The sequence below is a fragment of the Rhinolophus ferrumequinum genome, chromosome 5, assembly GCF_004115265.2.
Source record: "Rhinolophus ferrumequinum isolate MPI-CBG mRhiFer1 chromosome 5, mRhiFer1_v1.p, whole genome shotgun sequence".
Lineage (NCBI taxonomy): Eukaryota > Metazoa > Chordata > Mammalia > Chiroptera > Rhinolophidae > Rhinolophus > Rhinolophus ferrumequinum.
Window position 1 is genome coordinate 24,194,995 of NC_046288.1, and position 15,573 is coordinate 24,210,567.

Here is a 15,573-nt window from a genome sequence, read left to right on the forward strand (position 1 = left end):
TGTGATAATAAAGGGTGTGGATGTTTGCAAACTGTGATGGGAAGAGAAGGGCCAACTCTACCCATGTTTTACCTTTCTATTGTAGAAATGCTATGATTCTAAGAATTAGAAATTCAATCTTGTACTTCCAATACATTATGAAGTCCTGGTAATTAATCTAGGAAGAGAGAACACATCATAGTAACCAGTGCGTATGACAGACTTAGTGCAATAATGGCTCCAATTCTTCACAATTACCATAGCCATATAATTTACAATATGACTTTTAGTTCCTCCTGTTAAAATTGGGGTCTATTCCCCTACCCTTTGAATATGGGCTAGCCTAGTGATTTACTTTGGCAAACAGAATGCAAGCCAAGGGATCAAATGCTAGTTTGAAGCCTGGGCCTCAGGAATTCTTGAGTACGTGTGCTCATTTGTTTACACCTCTGATTTCACAATGAGAACAAGCTCAGAATATTCTGCTGGAGCAGGAGAGACCAAATGGAACAGAGAAGAGTGGTTGCAATTGTGATCATCCTAGACCAATCAGTCTCCAACCATCCACCAGCTGACCACAGGTGCATGAGTAAGCCTACCACCTAAGGCCAGTTCTAGTCCAGCTCAGCAGAACCATTGAGCTCAACAAATGTTTGTTATTTTTCCCATAAAAATCAATGCTTGTTATTTTATTTATGTTTTAATCATGTCTTTTGTGTGAGGAAATTGTAAAACACTCTAAATCCACATGTCATTCCTCATAGTATAACCATTCTGACAAATATATTCTGACAGCAAACATCTGTAAACATTTAGTCCTTGCTTTGTCTTTGGAGTTGAGTCTTTTTTTCTTTAATAGTATAACTGTATTTATAGTTGTAACTATGATTGATAAAACATCTACCATATGCAAATCATTATACTATTTTATAAGCATAATCATATTTAATATTTACAAAAAATAACTTAGGGTCTTTATTGCCTCTATTTTATAAAAGAAGATCCTATAAATAGGTAAGTACAAGAGTCAGGTTTAAAGTCCTGAGGTACTCCAAATAACCTCTTCTTTGCACCATACCCTGCTTATCTTACTATATTAATTAACTCTTTTTTTCAAATACATCATCACATTTCTCCCCAAGGACACTTTGGTATAATTTATTCGACCACACCCTGGTACATATAACCAGGTAAATAAATGTGAAACGAAAGTAAAAATTCACATTTACCAGAAAGGTTGAACTAACAGAAATTTCCCCAGTTCATAATAATAGCTTTCAAATTGAAATTACATTTGACATTGATGCCTGTGGCATTCTAAGACTTCTTTATATGAGTCAAATTCAGAAAATGATACCCCTATTTCATGTTATGTTATTTCAGCATCCATGTGTTGAAAGGCATTTATGTGCCTGGCATATACTAGGCTACACAGAGACAAAAATAAACAAGACAATGATTCTTCTATTTTAAACTCTAGCCAGATGGGAATTTGTCTTGAACATTTGAACTTGGAAGAATTTGAGATCATCAAAAAAGTGTGACTTTTAAAAATGCCATGGATTCCTATGTTTTGTGACATAGAGCTCTCAGAGAAAGATCAAATGTTTAAGACAGCAAGCAGTTAGAGCTAGCACATCTTAGATATAAGGAAATCATCATGTTTCTTTATATGAATATGATATTTGAAAAATGAAAGCCTTAATATTAAAAAAAAGCACCAGAAAAAATACAGTTTACTATTGTATAGAAACAATAAGAGATTGAAATTCCTTAATAGATGCTTCTTGTAGATTTACTATTACGGACTTTGACTTAGTATTCCTCCAACATTTACATTCTTCCCCACAGCCTTTATTTAACAAATCCAAATTCAAGGTCAAGTTGATCCAATATCAATAGCAATGATTCTTAGCAGGACACATTTTTAAGTATATCTATCTATTAATTTTCTGAATGGAAGTTAAGGTTTGATATTTTGAGAAACTTGAAGCTTCATGATGGATATAATGCTTTTCCCTATAATTCATCTGTATCTGCTCCTCCTTACCTCACTTATTCTGCTTTAGAACAGCGAGAGAGAGAGAGAGAGAGAGAGAGAGAGAGAGAGAGAGAGAGAGAGAGAGAGAGAGAGAGAGAGAGAGAGAGAGAGATTGAGAGAGAGAAGTTGGATCCCTGAGAATATATTAGAAGGCAGAAGAATGAGCGGTAATAGCTTTAGAGATAGAAAGATGTAAGTTCAGATCCTGCCTCCCATATGCACTGACAGTGAATGGCGAAAATTATCTCCCTTTGAGACTAAAATTCTTCATCCATAAAAGTGGAGCAATAGCTTGTTGAGAGTATCACATGAGATAATATCGTTAGAGCATTTATTACAGTGACTGCCATGTAGTAAATTATAAATAAGTATTAGCTATTGGAGACAGAAAAAAGGATTCCAAATTAAGTAAATAGATCAGCAAAAGTTCTTACCACATTCTAGCTGCAGGCCGACTCGGGAAGGGTACCATTTTGGATCTATTCAATGAAAAATAATATCACTTAATTGTCAGCACAAGAGTAAACATATTTTAAAATGTACTGGTTTTCATTGGAAGACAAATTAGGTATTAGGAAGTGAATAAAATGGTTATCCAGTATCAGAAATAGAGATAGCGTTTACCCTTGGTAGGGTGCAGAAGGGCGGAGGTGGATAGTTCTGAAATAAAGTCCGATGGGAGTTTTGGGGTGGTAATTTTCTGCTTTTTGATCTGCAACTGCATTCAATTTGTGGACATATACCAAGGTATGTGAACTATGACTTGTGTACTTTTTGCAAGTTGTTCTTCAGCTAAAAAGGTTAGGTAACTTCATTTAAAACTGGAGAATTTGCTGTCCTGCAAAATGTATTTAATATAGACATGTGAAAGTGGGTTATTTTCCTATCAGTAATAAAGCACTCTATCAGAATAATATGTATTATTGACTTTTAATATTACAGGCGTATTGATCATAGTACAAACATTCCTTTGCCATCTTCTACTTATACTATCATTAGGAATAAATAGATTGCTAAATAATTCTATCTGGATAGGAAAATCAAAACATCTTTATTATAAACTGCCATGATAAAAATGTTGGTTCACAATTACCAGAGTATAAGTCTTTTAAAATGAATTATGGGTTATTATCTTAAAGTCTTTACTGAAAATCTAATTCTTAAATTTGAGGTCCAATTTTAAGCAAATTAACTTGCTAAATAATAAATTAAAAGAAGAGTATTGTGCAAGGAATATTTCATAATTATTTTTTTTCAAAACACGATTTTTTAAAGTGTCATTATTTTTTAAGGAGTGATAATAATGTGATATAACTAGACTATGGCAATAGATAGTCAACAAAAAAACAACTTATACATGTAACTTCCAATGGACAAATAACTCACAAGTCAAAAACTGTCATCACAAGTTAAAAGCTATTTAGGATTACATATAAACAAAATTTAGTAATAGCATGGCAAATGAGGAAGGCACAAACATTTAACTCTGACATTTGATTTTTTAAATTAGAAAATATTCAGATAAAGACACTATTTTTATTTTGTTTTTGTATTTACTAATACAATTATTGTTTATATAACCATTTGCTGTTCTGGAATGTATGCTAACATTATTTGATGAAAAATATTTAAAAATAGCTACCCTTATTACTCATAGTAAAAATCTGCCAAAGAAAATATAGTGGAAATGAATATAATGGAGACATATACAGTTTTGTTTTGTTTGTTTTCTTTTGTTTTCTTTTTAATTAAAGTTTATTGGGGTGACAATTGTTAGTAAAGTTACATAGATTTCAGGTGTACAATTCTGTAATATATCATCTATATGTCACATTGTGTGTTCACCACCCAGAGTCAGTTCTCTTTCCATCATCATATATTGGATCCCCATTACCCTCACCTACCACCCCTTTCCCCACTTACCCTCTGGTAACCACTAAACTATTGTCTGTGTCTATCAGTTTTTGTTTCTTCATTTGTTTGTCTTGTTCTTCTGTTGTTTTCAGTTTTATATACCACATATCAGTGAAATCATATGGTTCTTGACTTTTTCTGTCTGATATTTTTAGCTCAGCATAATAATCTCAAGATCCACCCATGTTGTTGCAATTAAGTTTCCAACTATGTTTATTGGAAAAAATAAACCTACGAGAATCTGTTTATATTTGACAGCCATTGAGCACCTGTGATTATTGTACATGAGCTGGCATGTTCTGACCCTTCTAATAATATCCATGTAAGACATCACCCTCACTAGTGCTTTATAATGCCTTTCATGACGGAAATGTTAATGCAGAACTAATTGCATCATTTTAAGGAAGTAAATATATATATGAACTATGTGAGTGAATATTGGCAGAATCCACAGTGATAAAACAGAGAAGTTAGAAGCTCTAACTTCTTCCAATTCTATCAACATGGATAAACTATAAATATACTGATGAAATAACTTGGTATTTATAGGTTGTAATTTTTGAACATTGTGTCCTAGTGAAAAAGACTTACTAACTGCTTATCTTAAATCTTTAAAGTAGTTTCAGTCGTCCTTTAAAAGAACACAGATACATTTTTCTGAAGTGTTGTGTACTTTTTGGAGTGAGGTAGAGTAGGCTAGAAGAATAGCAGAAAAATAGACAGTTTATAAAAGATAAAGGACACATGTTGCATGACAATTTTTAGCATGTATAAATAGTCTAAAAGATTATTTATAATGCTGAGTAAATTGAGCTTAAACAACTGGTTCACAGCTGAATTAAAACTATTTAGTAGATCTAATGCGTCTGACACTATATAAAATTATTTAAGATGCAGCACTTGATTTGTGTAGCACTTATCATATTCTAACTATGCCTTAGAGTTCTTTTCTTGATACTTGGAAGTGTTCATATCACTATATAATAACTTCCTAAATAAGTAATGTCTTCATGTAATTCAAATATACAGAGAATGCATATATATATATATGCACACATTTTAAGAAAGGAAAATACTGTATTAAATTATATTAATTGTAATAATATATACTGATAACAAAAGATAAATACAAGTCACATTTGGCATCTGCAATTACAAGAGGTGCTCAAAGTGGTTACCATCAGTGTCCAGACACTTCTGATTACAGCGAAATACTGCTTGAGCATAAGTAACATCTCTTAAAATGCATATATGGTTTTTGTAACCCTCTGTATTTTAATAAGGTAGTTTTCCACATGGCTGATTTTGACCCATTAGTAAGTTAAAAAATAGAATTAGTATATTATTCTCAGCATTATATAAAGCAATAGAATAGAGTAGAATAGAATAGAATAGAATAGAATAGGAAAAAAAAAACAGAATAGAGTAGAAATGAATTGTCATGGCATTGGATGCCACATATTGAAATAAGTTCTAGATCAGTAAAGTATTATTTGCGTTTTTATAAGACTAATATGCATTTCTTACTCTAATTCATAGTCAAAGAAGTTTGAAATCCCTGGGTCTCTCTCTCTCTCTCTCTCTCTCTCTCTCTCTCTCTCTCTGTATATATATATACACACACATATATGTGTGTGTGTGTGTGTGTGTGTGTGTGTGTGTGTGTTTTAATTTCCTAAAACTATATATTATGGAAATTTTACATAAAAATTGGCATTCATGATTGAAGTAAATCCTGAAAAATAAAACAGTTTTGAAGTTTTTGAATATTTCACCTCTTGGAAAAGTTTTTTTTTTTTTAATTCTGAATGATTAAGGAAGAGGGCAATAATATAAATTATATTATATATACATCATCTAAAATATGTTATAAGCCATATTCATTCAAGTATGTATGTTAGATGCCTGCTCTTGTTTGCTTTTAACCTAAGGGCATGTTAATTACCATCATTTTTATTGCAATTAGAATTTATCCTATAAGATATTGGTCAATAGTATAAATTTTAACTTAAATGTATTACTCGTGTTTCCAGAGATCCAGTTTTAGAAATTATAAAAGTAAGCAATAGACAAATGAAATCTCTTATTTTTGACTTACTGGTGGCATATCTTTGCATATATGAAAATAGAGAGCCAATTAGTAGTCAAGACATAAGCTAAAGCATACATAAAGTTAGAGTAGTATATAGTCTGCAAGATATTAATAATTATTACTTATAGTTCTTGATTATAGATGGTATTAAATAGTAAACTGAAGCCTATGTGTCATATTATTGCTGAAAAAAAAGAAACATAGATGCAAATATAGTGGGGACATTTTTCAGAAACAATTAGTATCCTTGATGACCTAGAACCTTGAATTGCTCATTTAAGACTCTAGGTAAAACTTGTCCACTAGCCTCAACACTTTTCTTGACATCACCGATTCCAGTAGGAAGGAGAAGTTCTGAGAGCAATTAAGAATTAAACTAAAGGTGATACTTAATTTATGTGATGGGATATTAAAGTGGACTACAGAGACTTTGGGGAAGAAAAAAATTGGTGATCAATTTTGATTGTTTACATCCTGTGCTATCTGTGGCAAGTGTGATGAGATATGATGAAGTGTAAACAGGAACAGAATATGGTTCTGAGAAGTATGCTTTGCAGAGCTGACTCTGTTCAAGACTTTAGTGGAAGAAAGGTAAAACAATGATCTACAAGTTTCTACTTGGCTCAGTTCAGTGCCTCAATATTCCAGAATTTCATGTAGGAGGAAATAAGTGAAATAGAGTGTCTTTTAATGAAAATGTAAAATAAGGAGATTATTAGACAGACAAATCTTATACTCAGTAGATACTTTCTGTCTGAGTAGATGGACAACTAAAGGTCCAACTTTGAGAAAAAGTAATATAGTCCAGGGCTAAAAGATGAGATAAACTAAACAATATTGAGCAAAGAAGCTAGCATATATGTGGATAATTCTATATAAAATAACTATATATATTTATATATGATTATATAAAATAATGATAATTTATATTCATATACAAAAATAATATGCTGAACAACTATAATATACAAAATGGAAGGTGTTTGGATTTAGAGCATCTTGAATAGCTTTTGTATTTAGGAAGAAGTAGAAATAGTATTAATCTTAGATTTTGATAAAATGACTTTTTTTAAAAATAAAGGTTTATTAGTAAAATTTCATACTTCTGTGAAGCCAAATGTGTCCTAATAACTTCCACCTATTTTCCTTGTTCTGTCATCCAAATACGTATACAACTTTCTTCTTTCCTGTCAGGCAAAAGCCTGACCTAATGGGAAGTTCTAATGTGTACAAAACTAAAGGACAGGGAGTCTCAATGAGGGACTGGAATGCTAAATAGGAAACATGATGGCATGACAGAATGTTCTGTGTGCATTGCATTACCATTTTGACTATATTGCTTTATTAGTTAGTACAGTATTGTTATACTGTTTTCAAACATTAAAAGCCTAAAAGTGTGAACCAAATGGCAGGCACATTAATTCTGTTTCCTGTTTCATTAAAAAAAACAAAAACAAAACGAAACAAAACCAAAAAAAACCCACAACGACAACAACAACAACAAAAAAACATCAAGCATTATTATACAAAACTCTGCCTTGATGTACTAAAATACTGATTCAGTACTGTGAAATCAGTTGTCTTATTTGTTGGAAATCATTCATTCATTACATTACATTAATTCACTGGAACTAAATGAACCATTTTATTCCCTGTAAATCATTCTTGCAGTCATATAAATGTTACCTAGATAATTAAGTGATCAAACTAAAGTGGAATCAAGGAAACCAGCAAGATATGATATGTGTGATAGTATTTATCTATTGGAGAAATAAGAGAACCTCTTTCTATTTCATACCCAACAATAGCAAAGTTTTAACACTCAACCAGCACCAACCAACATGTATAAATTTGCTGACCTTGAAAAGAAAATACATCTGCTAGAGAGTTTGTTTTTACAAAGTACTCAAATAAGAAAGACAAAGTGTTATAACACTCTATAATAAGCTAGTGCAAAGCAAGACTTCTTAGGAAAACACATAGTTCTAAAAATGGAAAATTTAAAAGCTGCATGAGCAGATATTAAAACCTATAACATAAAAAAGTATGAAAGCAAGAGGCATAAAGTAACAAGCCAATTTCACAAACAAATTCAGTAAAGTACAAGACACAAAGCAAGAATAATGTGAGACAGGAAGAAGAGCATACAGAGTGCAACCAAACTATGTATCCTCACTGGTCTAAGTTTATAACCAGTTTGTTCACCTAAATACCCACCCTCCCAGGATTGATCATCATGCCTATGTTCCCATTTACATTAGACACTGTTAGCTGTCCAATTCTCCCAGCGTATCCACCATCACAATGCCACTTCTCCCATTTTTGCTTTGCGCAGCTATTAATCAGTCCTGACTGTCCACATTTCCATGCCTTCTCAAACTCCCCCAGTGTACATTAGGGCACTCAGTCTGTCATCAGCAAAACCTTCTAAATCAACAACTTCCATTCAAAATCCCTCTATTTTGTTACTTTGATATAAAACTTCTCTGCATATTCTTTAACTGGTATTTATTTTTTCACATCAAACCTGCCCAATTGTGAAACTAAAAGTATATTAGGGATCCTTTTTGCTATTAAATCCAAACCATTTGTTTTTGGTTCCTAATGGAATGCAAATCACCAGGCTTTACAATCTAATATTATTTTTTCTTTTTGCCAGCTACGATGGACTGAACTTTCCACCTAAATCACTGATAATTATAACTCAGAATATGCTCTCCATGACTACTCATTTATCATTGTTGGTTATTTTAATATTAATTTAATGTCCTGTCCTTTAGTTCCTGGATCAACTCATCCAATTATCCTCTACAGTAATGTGCGTCATAATGATGTTTCTGTCACCATATATGACAGTGGTCCTATAAAATTTAAAGGGAGCTGAAAAATTCCTATTGCCTGATGACATTATAACCATTGTAACATCATAGTGCAATGCATTACTGACTCACCCAGAGCAATTCTCAGTTCAGCAAGCTACATTCAGGATAACTTTCCTACACCGCTATACCATATTTTCTCATTCATATCACATTTCTACTACCTTTTCTATGTTTAGATGCACAAATATTTACCACTGTGTTACAGTCACCTATAGTATTCAGTACAATAACATGTTGTACAGGTTTGTAGCCTAGGAGCAATTGATTAGACCATCTATATTTGTGCAAGTGCACTCTATGCTGTTCGCACAATGATGAAATCGCCTAATGACCCAATTCTCTGAAAATATCCCTGTCATTAAACAATGCTATGACTGTATCTACTTTCTCACTCTTTCCTAGAGTCTCATGCTCAGCAATAAATATACCACATCCAAAATACAAATATCAAACATCCTACTTTCTCATCACCTTTACTTTTCCTTCCTACTTAAACTAGTATTTCTAGTTCAAATATTGTTTTTGATTCTTCAAAGATTTTTCAAAAATTGTCTTATTATTTTCATGATGACAAGTTCCTTGTTTCTCCCATATTGTCATTCTTCTCTGGGCTCAATTCTAGGATCCACAGGTGTAATCACACCTTCATCAATGGACTTAACTACTTTGCCGAACATTTTCTCTCTCACTACTTAGAAAACATTAAACCTTGTTATAGTCAACTATTCCATTTTCTGTGTATGAATCTGAGTTTTTGAATGGCTCTTATACAGAGAGAATTTCTCTGATACTATCAGAATGAGCAGATCCCAGTATTACTTCCCAGTTACTTTCTCCCATTACCCTGTTCTTGATCTTCCTATCTGAAATTGTTATTTACCTGATAAAATGTTTAGTATACATTTTTTTCTTACTATTGTGCAACATCCATGAGAACAGACAGTCAGGATCATTTGTATTACAATTCCATATTCAGTGATTAGAAGATTGCCTGGCACAGAGGAAAGTGTGATTTTGTACTATTTGAATAATTATGTGGCCTCTAATTGAAGAAGAATTGGTAGAAGTTATATGTACACCATGTTTTAATCAAATGTGAGATTAGTTATTTATAGTAAATATTATCCCTGTATAAAGAGTCAATGTTTTGTGGCTAATGAACTAAAAAGTCAGTGGACATTGACTGAGTTTAAATCTTCAGACTATATTCTACTAGTTGTCGTATTGGTCTTGGGCATGTAACCTCTCTGAATCATATTTTTCTCATCTGTTAAGCAAATAAATTAAAAAAAAAGAGGAGAGGCAACAAAGGTATCTGACTATCAGGGATGGCATGAGCCTTAAATGAGATCATGCATGCGAACTACCAAAAGCTGTTAAGAACTAATTTAAACTATGTTATTAATTTTAGTTTTAAAACAAAACAATGCAAAACTTTTCAATGACTTGTATAGATAGAAGAATTTCTGCTAAAATATGATAGATGCATTCTTGAAACACCTCTTCTGCAAAATTACACTGAAAATAACAGGGGTTATGAGAAAATAGAGTTGGGAAGGTTATGCAATATCTGTACAACTCTGTATTGTGATCACTAAGAGAAACAGTGTTGTGATCACTGAGACATCAATAATAATCATAATAAAATTACCAGTACGTTTTTTAATAAATAAATAACACTAAAATATGAGTCTTTACCTTCTTTTTAAAAAGTAAAAGAAAGATTGATGGAAATATGTGTAAGAAAGATTTGTGACTGCGGAAATTAACAAAGGCAATAACCATTTCCAAGGCAGAACACCTGGGCAAATTGAGCCAGGTGAAAAAATAGACGTCACGATATAGTGTCTATTCATGTACAGTTTCATGTATCTATGAAATGTATTTTGCTTTAAGCTGCTGTTCCTTGGTCATGCAAAATGGTCCTGTTCAAAGAAAAAGTCTGTGTGAACAACTGTAAATTCCACGTTATGCTAATGTCATTATCCTATTTATCCATCATATATGAACTAATTAGTGTTACAGAAACAAATACTGCAGATAAATAATTGAGTATGGATAATTTCACAGTCAACATGCAGTGGCTGTTTAACAAGAAAAAAACAAGAAAACATTCCCCACCCCATCCCTCAAATTATCTATTCGATAGTTTGTTATTGTTGCTTTTGCTCCTACCAAGGTAAACACATACATACGTTCATATAGAGTATGAGGAAAGTGTGAGGTCGTCAAATGTCATAAGGAGCTTGAATTTGGTGCTGGGGGTAGTAGGGTAATAGGGATAAGATATGAGAGCAGGGTAGTATATGAGAAAATGTATCTAATAGGAGACTATTATAGGTATCTACATTAAAAATTCCAGATATTTGAACTGTGAGATTTTGGATATACCAATGGCATAGAATTGGTAATGTGTTTTTTTGTTGTTTGTTTGGGTGTTGTTGTTTTTTTTTTTTTTTGTGTGTGTGTGTGTGTGTGTTTTAAGTAGTAGTCATAGACCTCTTTCAAAATATTGCATTGCAACATACGATCTAAAAATTTAATAAATATACTTATAGGATGGTTATCTATACACATACCTACACATGTATATATACACATACACAGGTAGTTGTTCTTATAATCAAGAAATTTTCATTTGTTTTGGAGATAGGAAAGTTTACACTAATTTGCCATCCCCCAAACCCAATAGCTTCAAATATAAACAAAATGCCTAGGGTAGCTATGGTTTCTCATTATCACACTACTTTAAATACTGAGAAGTCCAAAAACAGTTTTCAGGGGAGGCAGATAAATAGTTCATAAGTTGATAATTTTCCATGTCAATAAATTCCAGGCATTTTAATGGCATTTTTACACTGCACGATAATTCAGTATGAAGTACATTTTACTATTTCTAGTCCCAAGAGTTACTACATTTCAGTTCTCACCAATTCTTAAAATTTGGAAAACAATCCTTGAACGTTTTCAGAATGAATATATTCTATATTCCTCCAAATTTGTGTGTTAAATACTAATGAATCCCTTCAGAGGTGTCTGCAAGACATACAAGATACTGAAATGCCACATTGGCTGTTTAATATACAGTTGAAACTTCTGGGAAGGAGACAGTTTTGATTTCATCCATTCATTATTCATATTTTCTAAACCATGGAAATTATGGAGAGCACACAAAAAGAGAAACAAATGTAGAATTAAAAAGGAAGAATGTTGAAGATTGAGCCTCAGAAGTAATACCCAGTATTTAAGAGGCAAAGAAAAATGAGAGGTCCATAAAGGAGTCTGAGAATGAGGGGTGAGAGAATACAGTGAAAGTGTGATATCTTAGAATCAAGTAGGCAGAGACTTACAGACAAACAAAAGGAATCAAACCATAAGAAAAGTAGTGTAGATGTCAAATGTAATTTACAGTTCAAGTTACACATGACCAAAAATGATCCACTGCCTTAGCAAAAAGAAACAAACAAACAAACAAAAGAACTGCCACTGCCTTAGCTGTATCTTGGCATGTTGACAAAGAAATCTGTTCTGAAGTGAGTGCTAAGTGATGGATAGGTGAAGGAATGATGACATTGCTATAAGTGGTGTGTAAATTGGGAAGCTCTTGATAAAAGAATAAAGAAGCATTTGAAGATATAGACAAAATGAGAGTAAAAGGAATGAATATTCTAAGAATATAGAGAGGACAGCATAATGGAGCTAAGAGTTTGATACGAATCAACCAGTAAGAGAGCAAGTTTAGATAAAGTACAAAATACAGTTTTAAACTAGATGACACTTCAGAAGAAAGATGGTATTCTAGAGACTGTAGATAATCTCAGTAAGTTCCAGAAACTGGGCGTTCTGAAGCAAGAGTGAGATATTTGGAATGGTAGATGGTCATGTGGTTTGTTCAGAGATTCAAATATTAAAAGTAAATTATAACTAATGGCAAATCTCATGGTGTGAATAAGTGGATAAAGACTTAAAGCAGAGAGGAAGTAAAAGTTCCAGAGAACCAAGTCATTTTGTGATTGGTATATTTGGATGGTTATCATTTTAGATGTAATTTTCAATGTAATGTCAAGGCTTAGAATGAAGGAAATAATCTGTAAGCCTGATACAATAGCTCTCAAAGAAAATAGAGAAATGTTGGTAGGTAAGTAGAAACAAACAAACAAAAAAAGTTGAAAGGTAATATACTAGAATGACGTGAAACTTATAGTAGGTAGGGTTTTTATGGGAGAAAAATTACTTAAATTTTAAAAGTAAACTACATAAATGATGTAATGTGGATTGTTACAAAATATATAGATTTCACTTGATAAACATTCAGTCAACCTCAAACTGATACTGTAGGGATATTCTCTAAAATATTCTTTCTAGATTAAATCTTTTACTTTTGATATTTTTATATTATTTAGGTACATGTTGAAAATAACTGACACAAGCTTTAAAACTCAAAAGGTACTGTGATAAGGAATTAAGATAGCCTAGTTAAGAACATTGTTGATTATTGTTTGGAGTTTCTAAAAATATTTTGTTTATGCTAAAGACAGCCAGAAATGATTGCTTAATTCATATAGAAGCATTTGATAATTTTCTGAAAACAGACTTCAGATCATCTCTATACATTCTTGGCTCTATAGTAGAAAAGATAAATATTTAACTATATATTTATTTTATGACAATGCCCTAACATATAATCATACAGACACACACATACGAGTACACACATACACATTCACACACACAATTAACGTTTGTATATTAAAATGCACATAGTACATATATAATACCACATAATTTTACTCTATTATCTTTTAGATGGTACTATAACTAAAAGGTCTGTCAATGTGGATTTATTTTATAAATATTTTATTCTAGCTCACTTCAGGAGAGAAGTAGTTCTCACTAAAATAAATGGAGTAAAAATAGTGCTATACAGGGTCATATTTGGTAACTATTGAAAAATAAAATATTGTCATACGGTATTATGTTAATATTTGGATTATAACATTTGCAAAACATCATGTCCCTGAAAATGCTTGGAATTCAAATTTATGGAATGCTACACACTAAACTGAGTTGACAAGAAGTCACCTGATCAAAATTATCAGCGAAAGAATGGAGGATTGATAATATAAAATAAATGACCAATGAAATACTTTTAAAGTAGAGTTAATTCTCTAAGATTTAGATTTTGTTTTTAAAAAACAAATAATGTAAATGTATCTAACATAGAGAAAGTAGATATATAAATTCATTAATAATATATGATTAAAATTTAAGTTTATAAAAATGATAATTAAAATGGTTAGAATCATTATTCCATTCCTTATACCAGGATAAATCTCAGATATTAAAAAATAATTATGGAAAAAATAAAACTATAACTTACAAACGTGAGGAAAAAAACATAAATCAACATTTTAAAAGATTAGAGGAAGAAAATACTTCTAAAAAGCCACACAAAACAGAAAATATAAAATAAATAATTGAATAATTTAGATCTATAAAATTTAATTTTCCAGCAAAAGTGGGAAAATGTGTCTGTGACCTGTATACTAATTTATAAAGACCTTATATGATATAGCAATGAAAACATCCAAATGGAAAAAGATGTGTATAAAGACAGGCAATTTCCAGAAAGAAAATGAATATAAATCACAAATAAGAGTATGAAAAATTTCACTAATGATCCAATAAATGGAATCTAATACCACATAAAATTTTTTCTCCACTCATAGTTATCAAAAATTAATAAGTTGTTAACATCCAGTCTTATTGAGGAAAGAGGGGGGACAAAAGACATTGTGAGGTACTGCTTTGAGGTCTGCAAATTGGGAGAGAAAACTTGGCAATACACATTAGGATTGCAAATGAGCTAATTCTTTATAACAGCTTTTTTTCCCCTCTATTATTCTTACAAATATAACTAAAGAAGTTCACAGACATGCATTATTCTGGTGAATGTTACAATTCATGGTACATGGCAAATGTTCAATAAATGATTTTCAACGTTCAACAAATATTGTTGAATAAATAAACATATATTGCTTTTATAGAAGGAATTAGAATGTGTATCCAGAGAATGTACATCGCACACCTAAGCTAAAGTTCATCTCCACCAATACTGATCATGTAGATCAATATGTATTTATAGAAAAATATATCAACAATATGTTTATCGGGAAAACTATTAAAGGACAATGTTTAACATATGTGAAATTGTATATATAGGCACAGAGGTATCTCTAGACATTAGTGAAAATAATAATAGGTGGATAATGCTTTATTCTTTGTAAGTTTTTATATTTTTAGAAATTTACCTTGTAATTCATTTTATTATAGTAAAAAATGAAGCTCTATGACCTTGCAAAAATAATTTTATTTATTAAATCTGATGCTGTGCCAACAAAATATATACAAATTAAACAAAAATAATACATGAAAATGAGATATTGGCTCACTGTTATCTTTTGGGATTATACCCTGTTTCCCCAAAAATAAGAGTTGACCAGACAATCAGCTCTAATGTATCTTTTGAAGCAAAAATTAATATAAGATCTGGTATTATATTATTATATTATATTATATTATATTATATTATATTATATTATATTACCCGGTCTTATACTAAAATAGGTCCGGGTCTTATGTTAATTTTTGCTTCAAAAGACGCA

General features: G+C 31.4%; 1 protein-coding gene across 1 annotated transcript in view; it reads right to left on the reverse strand.

Moving 5' to 3' along the window:
• TECRL (trans-2,3-enoyl-CoA reductase like) overlaps window positions 1-15,573 on the reverse strand; it is an 80,524-nt gene that overhangs the window by 29,553 nt on the left and 35,398 nt on the right. The window contains exon 3 of the mRNA XM_033106585.1: window positions 2,455-2,499. Coding sequence (XP_032962476.1) covers window positions 2,455-2,499 — 45 coding nt within the window. The remainder of the gene's footprint in view (window positions 1-2,454; window positions 2,500-15,573) is intronic.